The sequence below is a fragment of the Protopterus annectens genome, chromosome 4.part1 (assembly GCF_019279795.1).
Source record: "Protopterus annectens isolate FY-2018-M chromosome 4.part1, PAN1.0, whole genome shotgun sequence".
Classification (NCBI taxonomy): Eukaryota; Metazoa; Chordata; order Ceratodontiformes; family Protopteridae; genus Protopterus; species Protopterus annectens.
This window is the reverse complement of record NC_056734.1, coordinates 1012140334-1012167307: the sequence shown is the minus strand read 5'-3', so window position 1 is coordinate 1012167307 and position 26974 is coordinate 1012140334. Positions and strand designations below refer to the sequence as shown.

The following is a 26974-nucleotide window of genomic DNA, read 5'->3' as shown; positions in this document are numbered from 1 at the left end:
GACAATTATCCCGGCATTATAGACATAGATCAGACGGGCTTCATTGTAAATAGAAATACTTTTGATAATATAAGAAGAACTTTAACATTAATTGATTTTGCAAATAGGAAAAAGAAAGATTTAACACTTATTAGTCTTGATATAGGTTCAGCATTTGATTCAGTAAGTTGGGACTATCTGTTTACCTTACTGAAATGCACAAATTTCTCTGATGCATTTGTAAATTTAATTGAGCATTTATACAAAGGAACGCTGGCTTATATTAAGGTAGGAACATATGTTTCACAAAAAATACCCATTCTTAAAGGTACAAAGCAAGGATGTCCACTTTCTCCACTATTATTCACTTTAGTAATGGAGCCTTGGGCTAATTTGATTAGAAACAGTACTGACATAGAGGGTTTTGAAATAGAAGAAAATACAACATCAAAAATTCAACTTTTTGCAGATGATGTTCTAATTACATCAGCAGGATCTAATTCTTCTATGCAGTCTTTATTTGATAAAACAATGAATTTTAAAAGTATTTCTGGTTTAATATTCAATGAAGAAAAAACTAAAATACTACCTATATATACACGAAAAAATACTCTCATTAGTGATTTTACTAAATATGTACCCAACTCAGGTCAGATAACTTATTTAGGTATAATACTATCTAAAGATATTAAATCTATTATATATAATAACTATAATACCTGTTTTCTTAATATACAAAATCTTTTAATACCTGGAATAATATGTTTTTACTATGGAGGAGAGACTTACAATTATTAAAATGATAATATTCCCCAAGATTTTATACTTAATACAATCAATAATACTTTCACCTACAAAAATAACTATCAAGAAACTGAATACACTAATGTTACATTTCTTATGGGCACCTAATAGACCTAGGATTGCATTAAAGAAACATACTAATAGCTGGTCTCAAGGGGGTATTTCTTTTCCAGACTTTAATTTATATATTATCTCTTCTATTATAAAAGTTATTACTTTATTAATAGATCGGTTATATGTCGCAAAATGGAAAGATTACTGGGAGCTAATTAGTATGCACTTCATGAAAATCTCCTTAACACATAAAAATATGATTATAAATAACTCCATGTTGTGGTTGCTAAAGGAATTTTGTACTTCACCTATTACACCTAAACATATGGTCTGTTACCCATTAAATATTATTATTAGTTATCGTAACTTTATATTCATGCACCCTAAGTATAGGGAATGGAATTTTATTGTATTCCCTATAATTTATACTCAGGGTATGCTTATGTCATCTACTTCTGAAGGAGCTCATTTAGCTATAGATAATAATCTAAAGTACTGGTATCAGCTGATATCTGATAATAAAGTTAAAAATCTAGATTTCTTAAAACAAGAATTTGATCTAAGAGAAACTTGCTGGTTAGAGGTTCAGATCTTTAGACAACATCTCATTGATAGAATAGATCTAATGTCTATAACAGTTAAAGAATCTATTCCAAAACTGATTGATTACTTGATAATAAATTTACAGCATAAAGTTTCTGATAAAGGTAAACTTTCATATATACATAAAATTATCAGACAAGAAACTTTTACAATGTAGATTCATACTGGAATTATTTCACCTCTATTAATGGGGACCCACCAACTCAACAAGATAAACAATATATATTGGAATCTGCTTATAGAACTACATCTTCCATTGTATGGAGACTTTATACATGGAAATTTTTACATAGATCTTTTATACACCTTTGATGATGAATAAAATTAATAATAAAGATAATCTATGTAAGAGATGTAATGTAGAAATTAATGCTGACTGGGCTCATATGTTTTATGACTGTATGAAGTTGAAAGAATACTGGAAGTCAATTAATGAATTTTTGCAGGCTCTTTTTACAGATAATTTCATTATTTCTAAGTCTCTTATATTATTCAACACACCTGTACCTCAATGTGTTAAAAAGATTAAGCTTCCTTGTTATGGTCTATCCTAGCAGTGGCTAGGAAAATAATAACTAGAAATTGGATTTCAGATACACCTCCTTCGCTCAATGAATTTAAAAATGTTATGAATATAATGTGTCATATGGAAATAAGCACAATTAGAATGAGAACAACTAGAAAAACATCACATTTTATTGTATGGGATAATTTACAAAATTTGTTAAAAAAATTCTAATTTCAATAGCACAGTATTTTAGTTTAATTAATTGATCTGATTGTAGTGGATGTCTTTGTAAATACTTTAGTTGTTTTGTTGAATATTATAATGATACCTATTTTTAATTATTTGTATAAAATTGTTATGATATTTCTCTTATATGTTAAAACAATAAACTTGTTTTGAAAAAAAAGAAAATTCATGCTAATACAAAAACAAAAAACAAACGTTATTACCAGAAATATTGGGGTTACTTACTAGATATAATTCTTGACAAATAAAATTTGCCTACAAATTGTCATGAAAAGATAACCTTTAAATAAGAAATGAATGTAGTATAACCAGTCTTTCTTGCATCTTCTCCCTTCTCTTAGTATATGTGTAACTAGATATTTTCCCTAAACATACAAATAAACGGTTACATTTCTATTTTTACTTTCTATATAGACTATCCCCTTTTTCACTATCCCTTATGAGACCAAATGAACATAAGAATTCTCATACTTTACTTGATGATGTAGTGACTTCTTGTGTATATATTGTATATATATATATATATATATATATATATATATATATATATATATATATATATATATACATATGTATAATTTTCTCAGAACGAGATTGCTGTCTGTTTTCTTTAGATAGGTATTTGTATTGTTTATTTGTGTTTTTGAGTTACTGTATTGTTGTTATTATTTGAAAAAAGAAAATTGAAATAAAGAGATTTTGGAAAAAAAAAGACTTTATAAAAAACAGGAAAAATGGATACATTTATTAATGGAATAGCTGAGGATCTAATCTTTATTTGCTGTTTATCCTGAAACAAATTCTGTAAACCTACATTACAAGTTATTTTACTTTTTCCAAACCAGACCCTATGTATTTTACAAATACACACACAGATGCAGATACTTTGGTCGACAGTTTGGCCAACATCTGTTTAGTTAGACTGTTTTTTGCTGACTACACAAATGGTTGACAGGTGTAGGGACTGCGCAATTCTTGGGGTTTGGGGATATTCCTTTTACCAGATTTTATGTGATCTCTGAGTTAATATATATAATTTAGCAGGGTGTAAGGGGATATGGGTGAGTTTGCCGCCCTGCAAGAAATGATCTTGTTTACTATTTGTTTTAAAGCTTTGCATTAGCCAAAATTGTTGTTGTTTCTTGGTGTGTGCATAGCAGAGCATCAGCATTTGCATTTTCAACATATTGTGGTGTTTGTTTGGGACCTCAACAAATGTGAACATCAATGAAATCTACTATAACCATATATATATATATATATATATATATATATATATATATATATATAGGTCCCATTTAGATGACTAAAGTCTTAGAACTTCGAATTGCATATGGCCGACACCATATGATAGAAGTTTTAAGATTTCGAATGTTCTAAACGGAGATCTCCATACAGTGCGGAATGGGAAATTTTCCCTTTTCCTCACTGTAGTGCAATCTCGAAGTTGGTATATTTAAGTAGCACAGCATGTTGGGGTGCAGGGGGGCTTGCCCCGTGCAGAAACGTCCAGCATTATTTTTTTTGTTTTGTTTTTGTTTTTTTTAGGTGTTCGAAGTCTTAAAACTTCGATCATATGGTGTTAGCCATATGAAATTCGAAGTTCTAAGACGTCAATCATCTAAATGGGACCCATATGGGTGCGCTGTAGAAAGTCAAGCATGTGGTCTACTGATGTTTAGTGGACTGCACATGATTGAAAAAATATACAAAACTCTTAGTAGTCGTTCTCATTGATGAAACCCTAAAATTTGACTAGCACATAAAACAGGCCATAAAGTAAGCCACCATAAGGAATACCATCCAGGTACTGGGGTTATATGGTTGATATTCCTTAAGCTGGGACATTTATTGGGGTCGTATTCGAATTTGTGGATAGTTAATAGCTGGGCATGTATTAGTGAGTGTCTGAGCCATTGTTCAAGAAGTATGCAGTGATGAGTCCTAAATTTGGGATTAGTAGCAAACTTTGCTACTTCATTGTAGCATTTCTTTAGTAAGGAGAGTAGGGCAGACTGGAAGTTAAGGAATGTGGGGCTGTATAGAGAAGTGTGTGGAGTAGGAAGGTTAGTCCTGTGGTGGATCTAGCCTTATCTGTCAGGAATGGTTTAGCCCTGTGTAGTGAGTCAGGTTTCTGGTGGGTTTTCTTTATGGCCTGTTTTATGTGTTGGCCAAATTTTAGGTTTTCAGCAATCATGACTTCTAAGTGTTTTGTATGGGTTACCAGCTCAATATTGGCATTATTAGATGTGGAGATGGAGAACTGGTGCTTTTGGGTAGCTAAAAGTTTAAAAGCGAAAAGGATCATTTTTGGGGGGTGGCTGAACAGAAGCTGGGAGTGTGATATCCATGCTTTGACAGAAAAGAGGGATTCCTGGATAAGTTATTGTAGTTTGTCCAGGCTTTTGGCTCAGCAAATGACAGTTGAGTCATCTGCATACTGATTGATGGTGGCATGTTTGAATGCAGTCTGCAGATCATTAGTGTAAACATTAAGTTAGCAGAAGGCCAAGAACTGTTTTCGTACTCCAACTATAACTGAGAGAAATAGGGAGATTCTGTCTTGGCATTTAACGGCTTGTTCGCAATGTGATAAGTAATTGCTGAAACATGACATTGGTGATGGTGCTAATCCTAGAACAGATAGTCTTTGTAAGAATTTGGAATGAGAGACAGTGTTAAATGCTTTCAACAGATCAAGGAAAACTGCTGAGGCAGAGCTACCACAGTTTCTATTTTGTTGTCTGTAGTGATAAAGTTAATAATGGTTGTTGCAATGTTGTTGTGAGGATGAAAGCCATGCTGGTTTCGAGAGAGCAAATTATTGTCAGAGGTATAACCGTGGACTTGTATTTGTATGCATTTTCAAGTACTTTAGATAGAGGTGATAAAATTCCCTTAGTCTGAGGTATAGCAGTCTCGGACTTAGTATATGTAAAAAGTTTGCATAAAGGGATGTGATTCTCCATTAGAAGGATGAAGAGAAGGGTAGCCCTGCAAAAATTCTTTAGTTGTGTTGCAAAAAGGTTCAAGGTTTGCTGCATTTTTGTTGATACTGCACTTCAGTTTTTGGAGTTCCAGAACTTACAATTAAGGGTGTTATAGCTCTGATAGGGAACCTGTTTGCTATGAATCTAGATCTTATGTCTGAATTCCTTTTCTAGCTCTTTGTTCTTTAAAAACATGCATGTAGTTAGTTGTTTTCTGATGCAGTTACCATTCAGTTAGTGTTTCTCTTAGTTTGCTTTGTCATCTAAAATGCAAAGAACATTTAGTTATTCTGCAGCATTTCCATTCTTTTATTCTGATTTTGTTAAATATTTTCTTTTTCTAGAATGATGACATTTTGATGTGGTGCAAGAATAATAGGAGATGTTCTCAGGTGAGTGCAGACTGCTGTACGGAAAAAAGAGAAACATCTGCTGATTGTGCTGTGACTTGCCATTATTAAACCTGTCTATCAGTACTGTTTGTTCCAAATGTCTTATTACTATGTGCAGCATTACTATGTACAGCTTATGCATGCATGTGCTTAATATAACCACTCTAGCAGCATATTTAAAGTGTATTTTTATGATAAACTATATATGTTATGTTGTCCTTCTCACCTTCTTTCTTACTGGATGGGGTTCAGAGTCGATTCTCAGCTCTGACTCTGCCAAATGCACTAGCTTGAAGTCTTTCACTTAGCTCATGGCTGAATACCTATCCCATAATGCAATGGAGTAATCCTCAGATCTCATTTGCCACTTGACGAGTTTGGATACTCTCTCCTTGGCCGTGGGTATGTGTTTTCAATTTTTCTATTGATAGTTGTTTTTTTGCCAAAATCTTATTATTAGAGTTGTTATAGATCCTAGTTTAGGCAGTTTATCCTTCCTATAAGTATTTATTGTGCATTGTTTATCACCTGTTGTGTTGTTGTTTGTTGGCCTTCGTTTTTTTCTACTAGGCCAGTCCTATCCCTGTCTATCTCTTTGTAATAGTTTGTGTGTGTTTTCCTTTTTAGCTCATTTGAGTTAGAGAGCGAAAAGTAAACCCGTTTAAGTTAGAGGGTTTGTTGTTGTGTGTTTCCTTTTAGCTCAGCTAGGTCTGTTTAAGTTAGAGGGCCTAGCACCTGTTTAACTTAGAGGGTAGTGCTGTGTTTTCCCCTATATTGGGTTTTTCTGGTGTCAGTAATTCTTATTGCAGTTCAAATATTTTGCTATACAATATGTCTAAAGAATCCAGAGATAAGGAACCCAAGCCCTCTGGGTTCAAGAAATGCCAACAATGCTTGCAGAAAAATGTCTATAACTGATGGGCACAGTGTGTGCGTGTACTGCTTAGGGGCTGTTCATCTTCAGGAATCTTGCAGTTTTTGTCACTCCTTCAGCTCTCGAGTGTTACATGAGAGGAAAAACAAATTTATTTTAAGAGGTTTAATAAAGCCTGCCTTTGATGATGCTTTACAAACTTCTTCAGTATCTAAGTCTCCAACTACTAGTGACAAATCTAAGAGAACTTTATCTTCATCCTCTTCCTCGGCTCTTCCAAGCCTCCAAAGAAAATTCCTAAACTGACTGAAAAATCTATCTCATTGGTTCCACCATCTTCGAAACCGAGGGAGACAGTTGGTGCAGATAAATCAAGCCCTTCAGTTCCAAGGATTTCAGAACTGATAGATACTACTTCTCAGAGACGGTCCATTGAATTAGAACTGGTACCTTGAGATCCCCTATTCTTCAAAGGTCTCGATCCCCTACACTCTCATCCAGGTCTTTAGGAGCCTATAAGATGATGATGTGGACAGGGTGGTGCGCAGGCTTTTGAAGTCGCCAGTACTGGCTAAATTGTTTTTGGCTCTGACCCCACCGGTCTCGGAGCCATCCAAGATGACTACATCCACTATTCCTCCTCCAAGCCAAGCTGGATCTGCAGAGCTGGAATGCCAGATACCACTTGGTGGTAGAGTCTTCGGTTCTGAGACCTCTTTGGGACTCTTCAGAACCGTTGCCTGTTCCGACACTATCGGTGCCTTCTGAAGTGTGTAGGAGCTGTAGTTCTCCGGTTGGCTCTGTGGGGGACTCTCAGACCCAAGTTTCTTCTGTTCCGAGTTTACCCCTCAGTGCATCGGCACAGGTGAGCTCGGCTCCTGCATTGGCCTTGGAGCTGACTTCCTTTGGGCCGGGGATTTCCTCTGTTTCCTCAGAACCGGAGGTGTCCTTGGAACCGGGGATCCTCCAAGGTGATGAGTAGTGTGCTGTCCCCACCTAAAGCTCTACTCAAGGATACTGGGATTCTTCCCCCTCAAGCACCGGAGTCTGCTTTGGCACCATCCCATTCACAGGACAACAGAGATTCAGGGCCTCAGGAAGCCCCATCGGGCAAGCCCCACTCTTCCGAGACCTCCCCAGTCTACCCATCTGATGAGCCCCCTCAAAAGATAACATGCAAGAGGAAGCATATAGACTCCCCTGATGAGTCCATTACTTCTGACACTGACCTCGAGGAAGCAGAAGGGTTCCCACAGTCATCCTCTGATATATTCAGAGGATGACCATGGGGACCCTTCTGCTTCAGAGGAAGCAGAAGGGTCTCCATGGTCATCCTCTGAAGATATCTCTTTCTCAGATATTCTAGAGATCCTAAAACAGAGAGGCAGCTGGAAGCCCATTAACCCTTTTGATGAGGAGTCAGTGTACCTGAAGGCCTTCAGATCTCAACCTTCAGCCTCCTGGGTGTCTCCACCTTTCGATGAGCTTATGGATTTGGTTAGTCATCCTCTGAATAAGGATTCTCAAATGATCGACAGATATGGGAAGCATGTTTTCTCACCAGCGACTTTCACTCTCAGATTGCTGAACTACCTCACACATTTTACAAGACTTCAAAAAGATCTCCTGAACGGGTTAGGAGATACTCTCCAAAGTTCATTAGCTGTGGGGATCTCAGGAAAAAAAGTGACCTCTCTGCTATCCACCTTAAATTCCATAGTCAACTCCTCCATGAGACTAATCTCCTATGCAGCTGATGGAGCGATTAGAGCTGCGGGTTCAGGAGTTTCCCTTAGGAGACACTCCTGGATGCGTTTGTGTAATTTTGTGGAACCTTTCAAGTCTACCTTTACTAATGCCCCTTTTGATGGTTTCTCACTCTTTGGATCTAAAGTAAAGGATGCACTCACCAGATGCGAGCAGGAAGAGAAACCTCTGTCTGCCATTGGAGTATGTTTTTCCATTCCTTCAAGACCTTATCCTAAAGGCCAGAAGAGTGGAAAAATGTGGTTCAAGAGATCCCAGGGAGTTTTTCAAGACATACGAGGTGAACCCAGAGGGGGAGTCAGTAATGGTAGACATCGCCCACGTGGTGGGGGGGGGGGCCCCGCAAAACCAAGGTGACTGTGATTGCTTTCATGGCCGACCCTATCTGAGCTCCTGAAAGGAGGCCTGCCTGCTCTTCTCTGGAGGCAGTTGGCGGGCGATTAACTTTGTACCCAGAAGTCTGGCAAGATATCACAAGAGACAAGTGGGTACAAAGTATAATATCCAGAGGTTACTCCATTCCCTTTTGCCAGCCCATTCCACAGATCAGAAGAATCCCAGATGTTCCACCCAGTCAGAGGGAACAAGCAACCATAGCAATTCAAAAGTTGCTAAACAAAAACAAAAGAGTAATCCAAGAAGTCCCCGCAGAGCAAATAGGATTCAGAACTTACTCAAGATTCTTTTTAGTATCAAAAAGAACAGGGGACTGGAGACCCTTTTTGGATCTTAGCAAGTTAAACAAATCTGTAAAGAAGTCCACGTTCCGAATGGTGACACTGCAGTTAATTCTTCCCTTTTTAGGGAAAGATGATTGGATGTGCTCAATAGACCTTCAAGATGCATACTACCATACAAAGATGGACAGAGCATCAAGGAGACATCTACACTTCTGGCTGGGAGACAGTCATTATCAGTTTCAAGCTCTGCCCTTTGGTCTCACTACAGCCCCCAGAGTGTTCACCAAATGCATGGCAGTAGTAACGGCTCACCTGAGATGCCTAGGATTCCAAGTGTTTCCATACCTGGATGACTGGATCCTAACTGCCATCAACAAGCATCTACCTCTACAGGCCAGAGAAACTACACTGGAAATTTGTGCTCAGTTAGGCATAACAGTGAATTTTCAAAAATCTGCCTTATTGCCTTGTCAATGAATTACATTCATAGGCACAGATCTATACACCATTTCAATGATGGCTCGCCTTCCACCTGACAGAGTTTCTGTCCTCAGACAACAAATAGTTGACCTACTTTCCAAGAGCAAGGTAAAAGTGAAAGTAGTTCTTACACTTCTTGGAACCATGGCATCAACCATAACTCTAGACCCTCTAGCCAGGATGCACATGAGAATCCTTCAGTGGCTTCTGTTTGCTCAATGGTCTCTACAAGAACTTCCTATGTTCCATCAGCTAAGGATAACAGATTCATGCAAGAGAGATCTTCAGTGGTGGATTCAGTCTGACCATGTGACCATCGGAAGACCCTTTGTTCCACAACAACCTGTTACTACTGTGATCACAGACGCTTCCTGGATAGGGTGGGGGGGCATTATCTGGAAAGAACGGTCCAAGGCACATGGCAAGAACATGAGGCTCAATTGCACATCAATGTTCTAGAGATGAGAGCAGTGCTTCTGGGGTTGCAAACATTTCAGGACTCTCTCCCACTAGGAACGATTGCAATCTGATCAGACAACATGTTGGTAATCTGGTGCATAAACAAACAAGGAGGAACCAGATCATACCCCCTTTGTCAAGAAGCGCTGAGAGTATGGCAATGGGTGATCTGTTCCCAATGTTTTCTGGTAGCAATGCATATCCCGGGGAAATCCAACATGATAGCTGACAAACTCAGCAGGGCGATTTTGATGCCTCATGAGTGGTCCCTGAAACAGAGCATAGCGGACAATATTTTCCAAACTTGGGGCCAGCTTTGCTGTGATCTGTTTACAATCCCCCTGAATACCAAATGCAGCAGCTACTTTGCCTTAATCCTCCCAGTGGGGGAGACACTTAGAAATGCACTCGTCCAAGATTGGCCCTCAGAACTACTATATGCCTTTCCTCCCTTTCCTCTAATTCCCAAAGTTATTCAGAAAGCCAAAGCCTTGGGAAGCAGGCTAAGTCTCATTGCCCCATATTGGCCTCGTCAGATTTGGTTCCCCTTCTTCTTGCCCTATCATCAGGAGAAGCAATGGGCTCTGGACCTAGTTCCAGACCTTCTGACTCATATGTCAGGAGCACTTCATCCTTCTCTCCAGACCATCAATTTGACAGTGTGGCTGCTCCACTTCTAAACATAGTCAGGCTTCAAAATTTTACTCCAGCAGTAAACATATTTTAGTCTCTTCTCATGAGGCTTTGACCAGAAAGTTATATTCCAGCAAATGGAAGAGGTTCTCCTACTGGGCAAGGGTGAGAGACATAGACCCTTTCTATGCTTCTATTAGTTCAATTTTAGAATTTCTGGCAGAAGTTTTCCAGCAAGACTCCACTGCAGCTACAATCAAGGTCCAGTTAGCTGCAATTTCTAATTATCATATCAGTGAATACACTCCTAATCTAATGTCACACAGGCTATGTAAAGCATTTTTAAAGGGAACTTGTTTGTTGAGACCTCCTATAAAAGAAACTCTCTCATCTTGGGACCTAAATTTTGTTCTTACTTATCTAACTTTACCCCCTTTTGAACCTGCTTCTTCATGCGATCTAATATTTCTCTCTTGGAAGACAATCTTGCTAGTGGCTATTACATCTGCACGAAGAGTCTTGGAGTTGCAAGCTCTATCAATTAAGCCACCATACCTAATTTTTCATAAGGATAGAGTATCTTTGAGGACTAATCCATCTTATGTGCCAAACATCTGCTCACAAACCAATCTGAACCAGTCTATTAAACTCCCAGTTTTCTTTCCTAATCATACGAACAAGGCAGAATACAAGCTACATCAGTTGGATGTACATAGACAATGGAGATTTTATCTACATAGAACTGAAGACTTCAGGAAAACAGACCAGCTATTTATTTCCTTCTCTCAAGTGAAGCAAGGCAAGCTAGTCTCAAAAGTTACACTTTCAAATTGGCTTTCCAGTTGTATTACCTTTATATACACTTCAAACAACAGAAGTCTACCTTTCAAAGTCAAAGGCCATTCAACTAGAGTTCTAGCAACATCCTCTGCTTACCAAGCCAGATTGTCTATGGATAGTATATGTGCAGCTGCTACATGGACTAGGCTCCATACATTTATTACTCATTACAAGGTAGATTTGGCCTCCAGGGACAGAGCTTCTTTTGGGTCCACAGTGCTCAAAGGTATACTCCCATGAGCCACCCAGGAAGATGGTGCTAGGGACACTGTCCCATCCAGTAAGAAACAAGGTGAGAAGGACAACATAACATAAAGAAGTTATATACGTACCATAACGTTCCATGTTTGCTGTCCTCTTCTTTCTTACGTCCCACCCTCCTTCCCCTAGCCAAGGCTCCTAGAGGATTCAGATAAGAGATTTCCTTCCTCCTACTGAGAGAGATCCTCTGAATTTTGTTGTTGTTCCTCTTATGTGTTTTATATATATATATATATATATATATATATATATATATATATATATATATATTTCATGTTAAATGAAAAGAAATATGTGACGCCCGTGCCCTGGCCCAGCAATCAAGGAGCCTCAATCCTCACCACTAACACCAGTGTGGGGTGTCTCATATAGGAGGAAAGGATAACAAATACACACAGTAAAGTGCAATTTCCCTTAAGATCACACAGAGATCACAGTCAGTCCAGGGCTGGTCGCTCCCTTGCTTTCCAGGTCCCCAATAATACTCCCCACTAGCACAGCTATAGGGTCCAGATCTCAGCCAGCTGGGCAAGCTAAAATCTCCAGCACCCTCTCTGTCCAACCAGTGCTTCGTGTCCCTGCCCAAGTAGCTGACACACACACACACTTTGAGATAAGAGATGTTCTGTAGTCCTATCTCGCCTTCATTCTTACATATGGGTTCGGAACCAATCCTTGGCTCTGACTCGGCCTATTACAAAGCTCAACGTCTCTTAGTTAGCTTGTGGCTAGGTAGGTATCCCATAGTGCCCTAGTACAATCCCCAGATCTCGTTTGCAGCATCTATGAGTTCTGAAGTGCTTCTTGTTTGGCCGTGGCTAAGTTGAAAACTTTTTCTATTATTATCACTTTACTGTTTGCTATAGCAAATTATCCTTGTCTAGATAGAGTTTAGTAGTGTTAGACAAAACAATGTTCTGTGCCTCACCAAAGTCCAGTCAAATAAACCAAAATGAAAATCCAAAAACCAATGAGACTGGACACTGCTCGAAGACCAACTCCTTCTGTTTATTGAAATTAGATACACAAATGATGAGCGCTTTCGGGCCTCTGCCCTTCATCAGATAAAGCATCTCCCAAAAACCAACATTTTAAAACAAGCACAACCAATAAAAATCAGTAAAAAAACCCGCCTATTCTTAAGGGTGGGTCTCATAGGAATGACTTCATTAAGCCCAGGACTCCTGTGTGCCATAAGCTCAATTATCCATTTAGACTCAGCTAGCTCTGTTAACTGTTTAATGTCTCCCCCTCTTTTATTCAACTTCACATTCACTATCACTTTAAACTTGAAGCTATGTGTAGGATGAGCTGCCAAATGTCTATATAACGCATTGCGTGTATCCCCATTTCTAATTGCAGAGAGGTGCTGCAAGACCCTAACTTTAAACATACAATTGGTCTTGCCCACATAAAACTTGTGCAGGATTGACACTCTGCCAAGTAGACCACATCAGTGGTTCTGCATGTTGCTTTCCCTTTCAGATCAAACAGTCTGCCAGTAACTGGATGCACAAATACACCCCTACTATCTACATAAGCACACGCCTTGCATAGCCCACATGGAAAAGTGCCCTGTTTAGTGATAGCCAGATTATCCATACTGGTCTTAGTCTTATCCCTACAAAGTAAATCTTTCAAGTTTTTATTTCTTTTATATCTAAAACCGGTTTGTCACCTAGCATACCCTTCAAACTTACATCACTAGTCAAAATATTCCAATTCCCTCTGATCAGTGCACAAACATCACCTATATTGCTCCCATAAGTTAGTGTCAACCTGCATCCATGTCCACTGTCCCTATCATGTTGTGAGCCTGTGCCTGTGTCAACGGTTCTCAGCCATGGTTTATATCTGTCCTTCCTACAATTCCTACCAAACTCCACCCTGTTATTTACCAATTTCCTATCATAGCCCCTAGTATGAAAACAGTCAATCAGGGTCCCCAACTCTTGCTCGAAGCATGCATCGTCATCACTAATTCTAGAAATCCTGGCAACCTGTCCCTGCACTATATTGGGAAATATGTGTCGAGGGTGCATGCTGTCGAAAGAGAGCAAGGTGTTCTTCCAGCAGCCTTTTCTATATAAACTGGATGAAAAAACATTCTCTGTCAACTGTACCCTGACATCCAAAAAGTCAATCTGTGTGCGTGAGCTGTTAACCGTGAACCTCAAAAAGAAGTGGTGGTATGTAGGTAGGAGACGAAATCAGCTAAAGAGTTGTCGTCCCCATTCCAAAGAATAAAAATATCATCCACAAAACGCTTATACATCTTGATATGACCTTTCCATGACATGTTATTCAACACCATACTCCTCTCCCAAAAGGACAGGACAAGGTTGGCATAGGTGTTGGCACAGGGGGTGCCCATGGCTATCCCCTGTGCCTGCCTATATGCTTGGTTCACACCTATAAAGACATTATTATTTAGTACCAAACCTAGCAAACCTCTTACGGTATCGATCTTAAACAAAGTGACGCCTAACTCCTGCAAAAGCTCAGAAATGGCTTGTATCCCATAGTCATTACCTATAACAGTGAACAGATTCTGGATGTCCATAGTTACCATAAGTAACTCACTATCAGACTGTTCCAATCTATAGGCCCCTAAGCTTTTCAAAAAGTGGCCTGTATCTGAAAGCACATTGTCCAACCTATCTAGGTACGGCCTTAACTCCATCTCCAACCAAATCGAAATATTTTCCGTCACCCAACCTCTGCCAGACACAATAGGTCTGAGAGGTGGGTCAGTTTCTGATTTATGTATTTTTGGTAGAGCTTTGAATATAGGTGTCACTGGCTTCTCTATCATAAGAAATTTAAACAAATCTTCACTAATCAATTTACTGTCCAAAAACTGTCGTAAATTGCTGTGTACTTTCTCTATAATCCCTTTTACACCTAAAGGATTAATTGGGGTATACGTATTAGCATTCTGTAACAGACCTAGCAATTTACTTTCATACCAGGTGGTATCCAATACCACTACGGTACCCCCCTTGTCAGCCATTTTGATAGTAATATCTGCATTATTCCCAAGGTCATGTAAAGCTTGTCTCTGTGTGGGACTCAGATTATAAAACCTACCATGTGTCCCCTCCTGAAAATAACACATCAGATCTTGTTCACAAGCATTAATAAATAAATTCATAGCAGGGACAGTGGACATGGATGCAGGTTGACACTAACTTATGGGAGCAATATAGGTGATGTTTGTGCACTGATCAGAGGGAATTGGAATATTTTGACTAGTGATGTAAGTTTGAAGGGTATGCTAGGTGACAAACCGGTTTTTAGATATAAAAGAAATAAAAACTTGAAAGATTTACTTTGTAGGGATAAGACTAAGACCAGTATGGATAATCTGGCTATCACTAAACAGGGCACTTTTCCATGTGGGCTATGCAAGGCGTGTGCTTATGTAGATAGTAGGGGTGTATTTGTGCATCCAGTTACTGGCAGACTGTTTGATCTGAAAGGAGAGCAACATGCAGAACCACTGATGTGGTCTACTTGGCAGAGTGTCAATCCTGCACAAGTTTTTATGTGGGCAAGACCAATTGTATGTTTAAAGTTAGGGTCTTGCAGCACCTCTCTGCAATTAGAAATGGGGATACACGCAATGCGTTATATAGACATTTGGCAGCTCATCCTACACATAGCTTCAAGTTTAAAGTGATAGTGAATGTGAAGTTGAATAAAAGAGGGGGAGACATTAAACAGTTAACAGAGCTAGCTGAGTCTAAATGGATAATTGAGCTTATGGCACACAGGAGTCCTGGGCTTAATGAAGTCATTCCTATGAGACCCACCCTTAAGAATAGGCGGGTTTTTTACTGATTTTTACTGATTTTTATTGGTTGTGCTTGTTTTAAAATGTTGGTTTTTGGGAGATGCTTTATCTGATGAAGGGCAGAGGCCCGAAAGCGCTCATCATTTGTGTATCTAATTTCAATAAACAGAAGGAGTTGGTCTTGAGCAGTGTCCAGTCTCATTGGTTTTTGGATTTTCATTTTGGTTTATTTGACTGGACTTTGGTGAGGCACAGAACATTGTTTTGTTTTCATAGAGATTTCGTTGTGTTCTATTGTGCCTTACATGCTTTGGGGATAAGGAGCTTTATCAAAAGGCAATTTCATGTCTGCAATGCCTTCAGCAACTTTGGTTGGTGTAACAGGAGTTGTAACTGGTCTTCTAAATCGAGAAAACCCTTTTCTAGGCTTGGGTTTTGAGATACAGAAGGACAAGCGTGTTGGCAACAATGTACCTGTAGCTACCGATAAGAATTTTGATTCTCTTTTAAGAGATTTTAATTATAAACTGAGCAGGCTACAGCATCTGCAGTGGCAGACCTTTCACTTGGAAGCTTGCTTAGCTTACGGGATAGTGCCTCGGGGCATGAGGATCTTGTGTATGCCCACACAAGGCGACCGCTATCCCGAGTTACTGGCTAGATGGCAACTATTGAATATTAATACCAGCTACCGGTACATGGAGCTGATTAATGACTTTTTTGCCCCAGAGATCACTACACTCAAGCAGGAAGTGGAACTATTGCAATGCAAATTTGCGTCTGAGTTCACAGACGCTAGGAGTCAGCAACGCCTGGAACAACTGCATGGTTCCTTATTGGAAGAGGAGGAGAAGATTCGTATCCAGAAATTGGGCAAGTTGAAAAGGGACCATCATGATTTCCAGCTAGGGAATATTTTTGTATGGTCCAAATCAAGACATCCGATATCGTCGCAGGAAGACAGGAGGGGACCTTGTTTAAACAACGGTGGTACTTCTCAACGAAGCGGACGCTCGATGACATCATCTTTAACAGCCGGAGGCGATACAGGTCCCATTATGGCAGATACGGGGCATGGAAGTACACGCGCCTCTACAGCATGCACGGTTGGGGTTCCAGCTGCCTCCACTAATTCTATCACCGGTACAGGTCCCTCCACGATAGATGCGGCGCATGGAAGCTGGAAGCACTTGCGCCTCTATAGTGTGCACGGATGGTGTTCTAGCTGCCTCTATCAGTTCCATCATTGCTCCCGTGGATTTGGGTAACACCGGCACCAGTACTGTGAACACTGGGGTGCAAGCACCGGGTCTTCTAACATTCACGGAGTCCCGAGATGCACACAAGGCCACTTCTTTGGGTGATGCCTCCAGTTACAGCAAGGAGGCGACACCAACCACGAAGGAAGCTACTCAACAAGTTTCAACACGGGGAGACAGCATCCCCACTGTGAGCTCCCTTAATGGGGGCACTGAGGCACCATCCAGTGCCATTGTTTCAACGGATACTGGTTTTGTGTCTGAGGTGTTGGTTTGTGATCCAAGTGACTATAGGACAGGTGCCAGACCGAAGGACACACATGGTCGTTTGAATTTTTTGGACAGACTGCCGGCTCCTGTCAAGAAGAAAGGGGCATGGAACCGCTCCCGCAGCGAGGACAGGGTATACAACAAGAGGAGGAAGCTGCTGCACTGACTGTTAAGCAAGATACTGGGATTGTTTTTAACCTTTCATCTTACAGATTGTCTGAAGATGAGTGTTTTGCTTTAAATAAAGGGCTGACTTTTGTGCCCAGTAGGGCTTGTGTATATAATGACATTATTATGGACCTCATGGTTTTTTGTCGTAGCTTAGTTTTGAAACAGATCTTTGGAGGTGATAACCCGGGTGTTACCATGCTAAGGCAGCCCAGTGGTTTTGTCCCCCCATTTTCACCTGCTATGAATTTATTTATTAATGCTTGTGAACAAGATCTGATGTGTTATTTTCAGGAGGGGACATATGGTAGGTTTTATAATCTGAGTCCCACACAGAGACAAGCTTTACATGACCTTGGGAATAATGCAGATATTACTATCAAAATGGCTGACAAGGGGGGTGCCATAGTGGTATTGGATACCACCTGGTATGAAAGTAAATTGCTAGGTCTGTTACAGAATGCTAATACGTATACCCCAATTAATCCTTTAGGCGTAAAAGGGATTATAGAGAGTACACAGCAATTTACGACAGTTTTTGGACAGTAAATTGATTAGTGAAGATTTGTTTAAATTTCTTATGATAGAGAAGCCAGTGACACCTATATTCAAAGCTCTACCAAAAATACATAAATCAGAAACTGACCCACCTCTCAGACCTATTGTGTCTGGCAGAGGTTGGGTGATGGAAAATATTTCGATTTGGTTGGAGACGGAGTTAAGGCCGTACCTAGATAGGTTGGACAATGTGCTTTCAGATACAGGCCACTTTTTGAAAAGCTTAGGGGCCTATAGATTGGAACAGTCTGATAATGAGTTACTTATGGTAACTATGGACATCCAGAATCTGTTCACTGTTATAGGTAATGACTATGGGATACGAGCCATTTCTGAGCTTTTGCAAGAGTTAGGCGTCACTTTGTTTAAGATCGATACCGTAAGAGGTTTGCTAGGTTTGGTACTAAATAATAATGTCTTTATAGGTGTGAACCAAGCATATAGGCAGGCACAGGGGATAGCCATGGGCACCCCCTGTGCCAACACCTATGCCAACCTTGTCCTGTCCTTTTGGGAGAGGAGTATGGTGTTGAATAACATGTCATGGAAAGGTCATATCAAGATGTATAAGCATTTTGTGGACGATATTTTTATTCTTTGGAATGGGGACGACAACTCTTTAGCTGATTTCGTCTCCTACCTACATACCACCACTTCTTTTTTGAGGTTCACGGTTAACTGCTCACGCACACAGATTGACTTTTTGGATGTCAGGGTACAGTTGACAGAGAATGGTTTTTCATCCAGTTTATATAGAAAAGGCTGCTGGAAGAACACCTTGTTCTCTTTCGACAGCATGCACCCTCGACACATATTTCCCAATATAGTGCAGGGACAGGTTGCCAGGATTTCTAGAATTAGTGATGACGATGCATGCTTCGAGCAAGAGTTGGGGACCCTGATTGACTGTTTTCATACTAGGGGCTATGATAGGAAATTGGTAAATAACAGGATGGAGTTTGGTAGGAATTGTAGGAAGGACAGATATAAACCATGGCTGAGAACCGTTGACACAGGCACAGGCTCACAACATGATAGGGACAGTGGACATGGATGCAGGTTGACACTAACTTATGGGAGCAATATAGGTGATGTTTGTGCACTGATCAGAGGGAATTGGAATATTTTGACTAGTGATGTAAGTTTGAAGGGTATGCTAGGTGACAAACCGGTTTTTAGATATAAAAGAAATAAAAACTTGAAAGATTTACTTTGTAGGGATAAGACTAAGACCAGTATGGATAATCTGGCTATCACTAAACAGGGCACTTTTCCATGTGGGCTATGCAAGGCGTGTGCTTATGTAGATAGTAGGGGTGTATTTGTGCATCCAGTTACTGGCAGACTGTTTGATCTGAAAGGGAGAGCAACATGCAGAACCACTGATGTGGTCTACTTGGCAGAGTGTCAATCCTGCACAAGTTTTATGTGGGCAAGACCAATTGTATGTTTAAAGTTAGGGTCTTGCAGCACCTCTCTGCAATTAGAAATGGGGATACACGCAATGCGTTATATAGACATTTGGCAGCTCATCCTACACATAGCTTCAAGTTTAAAGTGATAGTGAATGTGAAGTTGAATAAAAGAGGGGGAGACATTAAACAGTTAACAGAGCTAGCTGAGTCTAAATGGATAATTGAGCTTATGGCACACAGGAGTCCTGGGCTTAAAGAAGTCATTCCTATGAGACCCACCCTTAAGAATAGGCGGGTTTTTTACTGATTTTTACTGATTTTTATTGGTTGTGCTTGTTTTAAAATGTTGGTTTTTGGGAGATGCTTTATCTGATGAAGGGCAGAGGCCCGAAAGCACTCATCATTTGTGTATCTAATTTCAATAAACAGAAGGAGTTGGTCTTCGAGCAGTGTCCAGTCTCATTGGTTTTTGGATTAGTAGTGTTAGGAGTGTTTTCTAACTTTTTATAGTATTTTTGAAATTCAATTTAGTTAGTTTGTCAAGAACTGGTTGGCCGTTGGCCCTTGTTCTTTTTGGTATCCTGTGTGCTAGTTTCAAATTAACTTTGCGTTTCATGCTTATATTTACTATTATATTGTGTGCAGTGTTTGTTGAATTTTTACAGAGTTTTCTCTGTGGGTCCACCTTTTGGGCCTTGCATTTCTTTTTAGAAAGTTAGAAATTTAGATAGTTAGAAATTTAGCTTGTGTGCAATGTCATTTTGATATTTTCTTGCCTGTTACTAGTTTCTGGCCTTTTCCTTCTACGACTTAACCTATCCAGCTAGGTCCATTTAAGTTAGAGGACCTAGTTCTCTGCTTATCTCTTTTTCTTCAGGGCTAGGCCTGTTTACGTTAGAGGACCTAGTATTATTTTCTTCTTCCTTGTGTGTGTGTGTGCATTGTTAGGGCTAGGCCCATTTAACTTAGAGGACCTAGTCCTCGTTGTGCCTGTGTGTTTCTGCTTACTTCCTTAGTCCTATTATGTCTAAAGAGTCTAAGGACCACAAACCTTCAGGTTTCAAAAAATGTGTAAAATGCTCCCAGAAGATGTCAATTATGGATGGCCATAGTAATTGTGTATATTGTCTCGGAGCCATTCATTTACAGGAAACTTGTTTGTTCTGTCATTACTTCAGCTCCAGAGTTCTCCAGGAGCGGAAGAACAAGTTAATTTTGAAAGGTCTCCTCAAGCCTTCCTTCAAGCAAGACTTAGCGAGTTCTTCCTCTTCCTCAAAATCACATTCTTCCAAGAAAGAGAAGGTTAAGTCGGCCAAAAGACATACTCCAGCACCGACTAGTGTATTGGAACCTCCTCAAAAACAATCAGAACTGGATAAGACTTCTGCCTCCTCGGCTCCACTGTCCTTGGAGCCGGTCGAGGTTGTTGATATTGGCACTTCAGTTTCAGCCCCAAGCCTTTCGGAGCCGACTACTGAAAAACTACAATGGAGCTGGTCCAGAGATCCTTTGCCGATCTCCCCAACCTTAAGATCTCCAATTCTGCAGAGATCCAGATCGCCTACCCTGTCATCCAGATCCTCCAGGAGCATGTCAGAGGAAGATGTGGAGAGTAGTGCTTAGACTCCTGAAGTCATCTGCCTTGCCATAATTGTTGTTGGCTCTGACCCAGTCAGTTCCGGAGCCACCTGAATCCACCCCTCCCATTGTGGTTCCTCCTCCAAGCCCTGTCAGGCCTTCGGAGCCAGAATGTTCGGTACCTCTTGTTGTGGAACCCTCGGTTCCAGCTCCCCTCGAGGCTGTCTTGGAGCCGATTTCTGCTCTGAAACCTTCTCAGTGCCGTCCGTGGTATCTAGGAGCCGAACTCACCGGTCAGCCCCAACAGAGACACTTGGATCCGAACCTCATCGGTTCTGTGTCTCCCTCTCAGTGCATTGGCTAGGGTGAGCTCGGATCCTACATCTATTTTGGAGCCAGTCGCTCTGGAGCCGATGACTTCCTCCATTTCCATAGAGCTGAGGTGGTCTTCATAGCCAGAGAGATCTGCTTTCGAGATGTTGAGGAGTGTGCTGTCTCGCTCATCAGCTCCACACAAGGGTACTGACACTCTTCCTCCTCAGGCACTGACCTCTGTCTCATCACCTACTCTCGCTCTTGACAGCAGAGACCTGCAGCCTCAGGAGCCCCCGGTTGGTGGCCCCCAGTCTTCTGAGACCTCCCCAGAGTACCATTCTGAGGAGCCCCCTCGGAAGAGGACATGCAAGAGGAAGCATGTAGACTCTCAGGATGAGTCCATTACCTCTGACACTGACCTTGAGGAGTCAGAAGGATCCCCCAAGTCATCCTCTGATGATGTCTCCTTTGTACACATCTTAGAAATTCTTAAGCAGAGAGGCAGCTGGCCCACTGCCACCCCTTCTGATGAGGAATCAGTGTACCTGAAGGCTTTTGGGTCTCAACCTTCAACCTCTTGGGTGCCTCCACCTTTTGATGAACTTTTAGATCTCGTTAGTCGAAAGGAGTGGGAGACTCCTGATGCCATGGAGCCTGTCCCCAGAAGACCTAATACATTTTTGTCTCCCCCCAAAGAGAAAGAGTTTTTGTCCAAGGGCGTGCCTGTAGCTGCCATGGTGGTGGCGGCGGCCACTAAGAAGCAGTTAGCGGAGACTTCTTCATCTGTCCATCCACTGAATAGGGAGTCTAGAACGATGGACAGATATGGGAAGCGTATCTTCTCTTCAGTGGCTTTCACTTTCAGATCACTAAACTATCTAACACATTTTACGAGGCTTCAAAGAGATCTCCTTAAGGAGTTAGGAGATACTCTTCAAGGTACATTTACTGAAGGAGTCCCTGAGAAGGTGTCTGTTCAGTTGTCCACCTTAAATTCCATCATAAAGTCCTCCATGAGGCTGATCTCTTACGCAGCCAACAGAGCGAGCAGGGCAGAAGGTTCAGGAGTTTCCCTTAGGTGACACTCTTGGATGCATTTATGTAACCTTGAGGAGCCGTTCAAGTCTACCTTTACCAATGCCCCCTTTGACGGTTCTTCATTGTTTGGACCTAAGGTAAAGGATACACTCACCAGGTACGAACAAGAAGGGAAAACTCTCTCTGCCATGGGAGTACATTTTACTGTCCTCTCCAGACCATATCCTAAGGGTCAGAGAGGTGGTAAGATGTGGTTCAAGAAGTCCCAGAGATTTTTCCCAGATGCACAGGGTGACTCCTCCTTCAAAGGCAGAGGAGGAGGAGCTAATGGTAGACATCACCCTAGAGGCAGGGGTGGCCCACAAAACCAGGGAGGCTGCAATTCCTTTCGAGGCTATCCCTATCAGCGCTCCTGATGTGGGACCCAGCTGTGCTTCTCTGGAGCCAGTCGGGGTTGCATTTCTTTGTATCCAGAAGCCTGGCTAAACATCACTCTAGACAAATGGGTACAAAGAATAATCACCAGAGGTAACTCCATACCCTTTTCTCTTCCACCTCACACTCCCCAGAAGATCCCAGATGTTCCACCCAATCACAGGGATCAAGCAAGTGTAGAAGTGAAAAAGTTGCTCGCAAACAGAGTCATCCAAACCATCCCCACAGACCAGATAGGATCCGGAACTTACTCCAGATTCTTTTTAGTGCCAAAATGTCCAGGGGACTGGAAGTCCATATTGGACCTCAGCAAACTAAACAAATCCATAAAGAACGCCAAGTTCCGGATGGTGACACTGCAGTCTATACTCCCTCTGTTAGGGAAAGACAATTGGATGTGCTTCATAGACCTCAAAGATGCGTACTACCATATAAAAATGGACAGAGCATTGAGGAGTCATTTGTGCTTCTGGCTGTGTGCCAGTCATTACGAGATTTGTGCTCTGCCCTTTGGTCTCAGCACAGCCCCCATGGTGTTCACCAAATGTATGGCGGTAGTGACAGCTCACCTGAGATGTCTAGGATTCCGAGTGTTTCCGTACCTGGACGACTGGCTCCTGACCACCTCCACCAGGCATCTACTCATACAAACCAGAGAGTCCACTATCCAACTTTGTTCCCAGTTGGGGATTACAATAAATTGGGAAAAGTCTACCTTATCGCCCTCTCAATTTGAGACTTTTATAGGCGCAGAAATAGACACAGCCGCCATGTTAGTTCATCTTCCCTCAGAAAGAACGCAGAACCTCAAACAACAAATCCTCTGTCTACTTCCTCTACAGAAGGTCAAGGCATAGATGATGCTGAAACTGTTAGGGACCATGGCATCCACCATAATGTTAGTCCCTCTCACCAGATTACACATGCAAATTCTTCAATGGCTTCTATTTTCCCAGTGGTCCTTTCAACAACTTCCTCTATCTCACTACATCTTCATAACAGAGTCTTGCAAGAAGGATCTTCGTTGGTGGATTCAACTCTATCAACTCTCAGCAGGCACCCCATTCCTTCCTCGCCAACCCGTTGTTACTGTGACCATGGGTGCCTCCCAGATAGGGTGGGGTGGCATTATCTAGGCAGGACTGTCCAAGGCACATGGCAAGATCATGAGGCTCACCTGCATATCATTGTCCTAGAGATGAGGGCAGTACTTCTAGTATTGCAAGCACTTCACGACTCTCTCCCTCTAGGCATGATAGCAATACAATCACATAAAATGTCAGTGGTATGGTATCTCAACAAACAAGATTGAACCAGATCTTACCCCCTTTGTCGAGAGGCGATTTATGTTTGGAAGTGGGTGATATCTTCCCAGCGCTTTCTGGTGGCAATGCACATCCCAGGGACAACCAATGTGATAGCTGACAAACTCAGCCGGGCAATCTTAATGCCTCACGAGTGGTCTCTGAATCAGGAAATAGCAGAACAGATCTTACGCAAATAGGGACGGCCTTGCTGTGATCTCTTCGCCAGTCTGATCAACTCCAAATGCAGCAGCTACTTTTCCCTTACACCCCCTCTGGGGGAGTCACCAAGAGACACACTTGTTCTCGATTGGCCCCTGGGATTCCTTTATGCTTTCCCTCCTTTTCCTCTCATATCCAAGGTGATTCAGAAAGCTAAGCTATTGGGAAGCAAAATGATTCTCATCACTCTTTACTGGCCTCGTCAGAATTGGTTCCCCTTTCTCAGGCCTCATCTACTAGATGACCCATGGACTCTGGACCCAGTGCCAGACCTCTTGACACACATGTCAGGCTCCCTTCACCCCAGCCGCCACACCCTCAACTTGACAACGTGGCTGCTCCAATTCCATCCCTAGTCAGATTTCATGATATTTCACCTGCTGTGACCCACATCCTCACATCCTCTCATAAACCTTCCACTAGGAAGTTATACAGTATCAAATGGAGAAGGTTTTCTATCTGGGCGGAAGAAAGGAATGTAGATCCTTACACTGCATCCATCCCAATGGTTTTAGAATTTTTGTCTGAACTTTTCCATCAGGGATCTGCTACTGCCACAATTAGGGCCCAATTGGCAGCGGCATCTAATTTTCATTTGGGTCTCTATGAGTCTAACCTGATGTCACACAGATTGTGTAAAACCTTCCTGAAAGGTGCTACTTTGCTGAGACCCCCCCTTTCAGGAACCGGTAGCTTCCTGGGATCTGAACTTTATCTTGGCCAAGCTAACTTTACCACCCTTTGAACCTGCCCATTCATGTCCACTGAAAGTTCTGTCTTGGAAGACTTTGTTTCTAGTAGCCATCACATCAGCTAGACGGGTTACAAGCATTGTCTATAAAGCCTCCTTATCTGATTTTCCACAAAGACAGAGTTTCTCTTCGTACGAATCCTTCCTTTATCCCTAAAGTTTGCTGTCAAAATAACTTGAACCAAACTATAGAGTTACCAGTGTTTTTCCCTAACCATTCTAATGCAGCAGAATACAAATTTCATCAATTGGATGTTCACAGGCAGTTACGGTTCTACCTTCACAGGACTAAGGAACTCATAAAGTCAGACCAATTGTTCATATCCTTCTCTGATTCTAGACTAGGTCTGCCAGTCTCTAAAGTGACTCTATCAAATTGGATTTCAAGCTGTATTTCCTTGATTTACTCCTCCAATGGAAAAACTCTACCATTCAAGATTAAGGCTCACTCTACCTGGTCCCAGTCTGCATCTGCTGCCTTCCAAGCCAGAGTTCCAATTGACAATATTTGTGCAGCAGCAACCTGGGCTACCCCTCATACCTTTATTACTCATTACAAATTGGACCTAACCTTTAGGGGTAGAGCTTCCTATGGTTCCACGGTACTCAGGAGTATTTTTCCGTGAACCAATAATAAGGTGCTAGGGACACTGTCCCATATGTAAGAATGAAGGTGAGATAGGACTACAGAACATAAAGAAGTTATGTATTCACCATAATGTTCCATGTTTGTAGTCCACCTCGCCCTTCATTCTTACGAACCCACCCACCTACCCCTGTTCTGGAAGGATCTGGAGACAGGATAGTATTACCTTGAGAGGGTGGAGACCTTTCATTATTGCTGTTCTTTCTGGATAACCTTAGTTCTGTCTTTCTATAGTTTAGCAGAAAACAAGATCTGGGGATTGTACTAGTGCAGTAAGGGATACCTACCTAGCCACGAGCCAACTAAGAGACTTTGAGCTTTGTAATAGGCTGAGTTGGAGCCGAGGATCGGCTCTTAACCCATATGTAAGAATGAAGGGCAAGATGGACTACAAACATGGAACGTTATGATGAGTACTTAACTTCTTTTTTGTACAACCACACAGATACTTCTAGGGAAGGCTAGCACAGGGTCTCCAGCTGTGCCCCTTTTACCCAGACTATACGGTAGAAATCACTGCCACCACCCAGCTAATATTTATCAGCTACTAAAAGCCCCTTAAAAGGCTATCCAATTATTACTGTGCAATATTATTATCCAATTGGTAGTATAACTAAACAGTCAAGGCTTATTAGAGTGACTTGGTACAGGATCCTTATATACACGCAATGTACTCTTAGAGCTTAACATATCTCTACACAAAACAGCCACAGTTAAAAGTTTTTAAAATATTTAATAATAAATAATAAAAACACAAGACAATACTTCTTACTACACAGTGCTAGTCAAGAGTTCAGAGATCACTGAGAAATATTTAAAATAATTCAGTAGTACAGATCTGACATCACAGAAAAACAGTCTAATCTTTCTAGTTTTTAGCTATTTCTAAGAGAAAACACATGTCTAAGATAAACTTACAGGCAGAGTGCTAATGAGTTGGATGGTCAAGACAAAAATGCTTAATAATCTCTGATTCTCTCTGTTTTTAAAATCACACCCCTGGTTCCCATTACATCATTCTTCATACTTCCCTGGGTTCTCAGGCTAACAGAAACTACATTTACATTCTTAACATCTCCTTGTGTTATCTTGCAGCTGGTCAGGAAGCAGAGCAATAAAAATACATTTGCATGTTTAAATCTAGCAATTTAACTCTTGGTTAAAACAATAGAAAGAATGTCTTCATCTAGACGGGCTGGAGCCGACTTTAGATCAAAGGGTCACAACATGTTTTACTTGGTCAGTTTTCTGCCAGCAGAGTGCAATGGTGTTACATTTTTTTCAGTTCCACATCTAACAGCAGTTCTTTTCCATTTAAGACAACAAGCCTGTGTCTTACATTAATATTTACAAATGATAGAATTATCTATAAATTTCTATCTGGCTAGGCTGGCAGCCTTCACAAAATATACATACATTTTATGACTAGCAGCCAACAAGATCTGGGGATTACTCCAATGCATTATGGGATAGGTATTCAGCCACGAGCTAAGTGAAAGACTTCAGGCTAGTGTATTTGGCCAAGTCAGAGCCAAGAATCGGCTCCGAACCCCATCCAGTAAGAAAGAAGGGCGAGAAGGACAACAAACATGGAACGTTATGGTAGGTACATAACTTCTTTATTTTGTACTTGTTTATATAATGTACCA

The 26974-nt window shown here is 41.2% G+C and overlaps 1 protein-coding gene across 2 annotated transcripts in view; it reads left to right on the top strand.

Annotated features, from left to right (window-relative positions):
* Positions 1-26974, top strand: part of LOC122801161 (anosmin-1-like) — a 1574635-nt gene that overhangs the window by 331467 nt on the left and 1216194 nt on the right. For both annotated transcript variants that reach the window (XM_044070721.1, XM_044070720.1), the window contains exon 2: positions 5529-5576. In XM_044070721.1, the coding sequence (XP_043926656.1) occupies positions 5529-5576 (48 nt within the window). The remainder of the gene's footprint in view (positions 1-5528; positions 5577-26974) is intronic.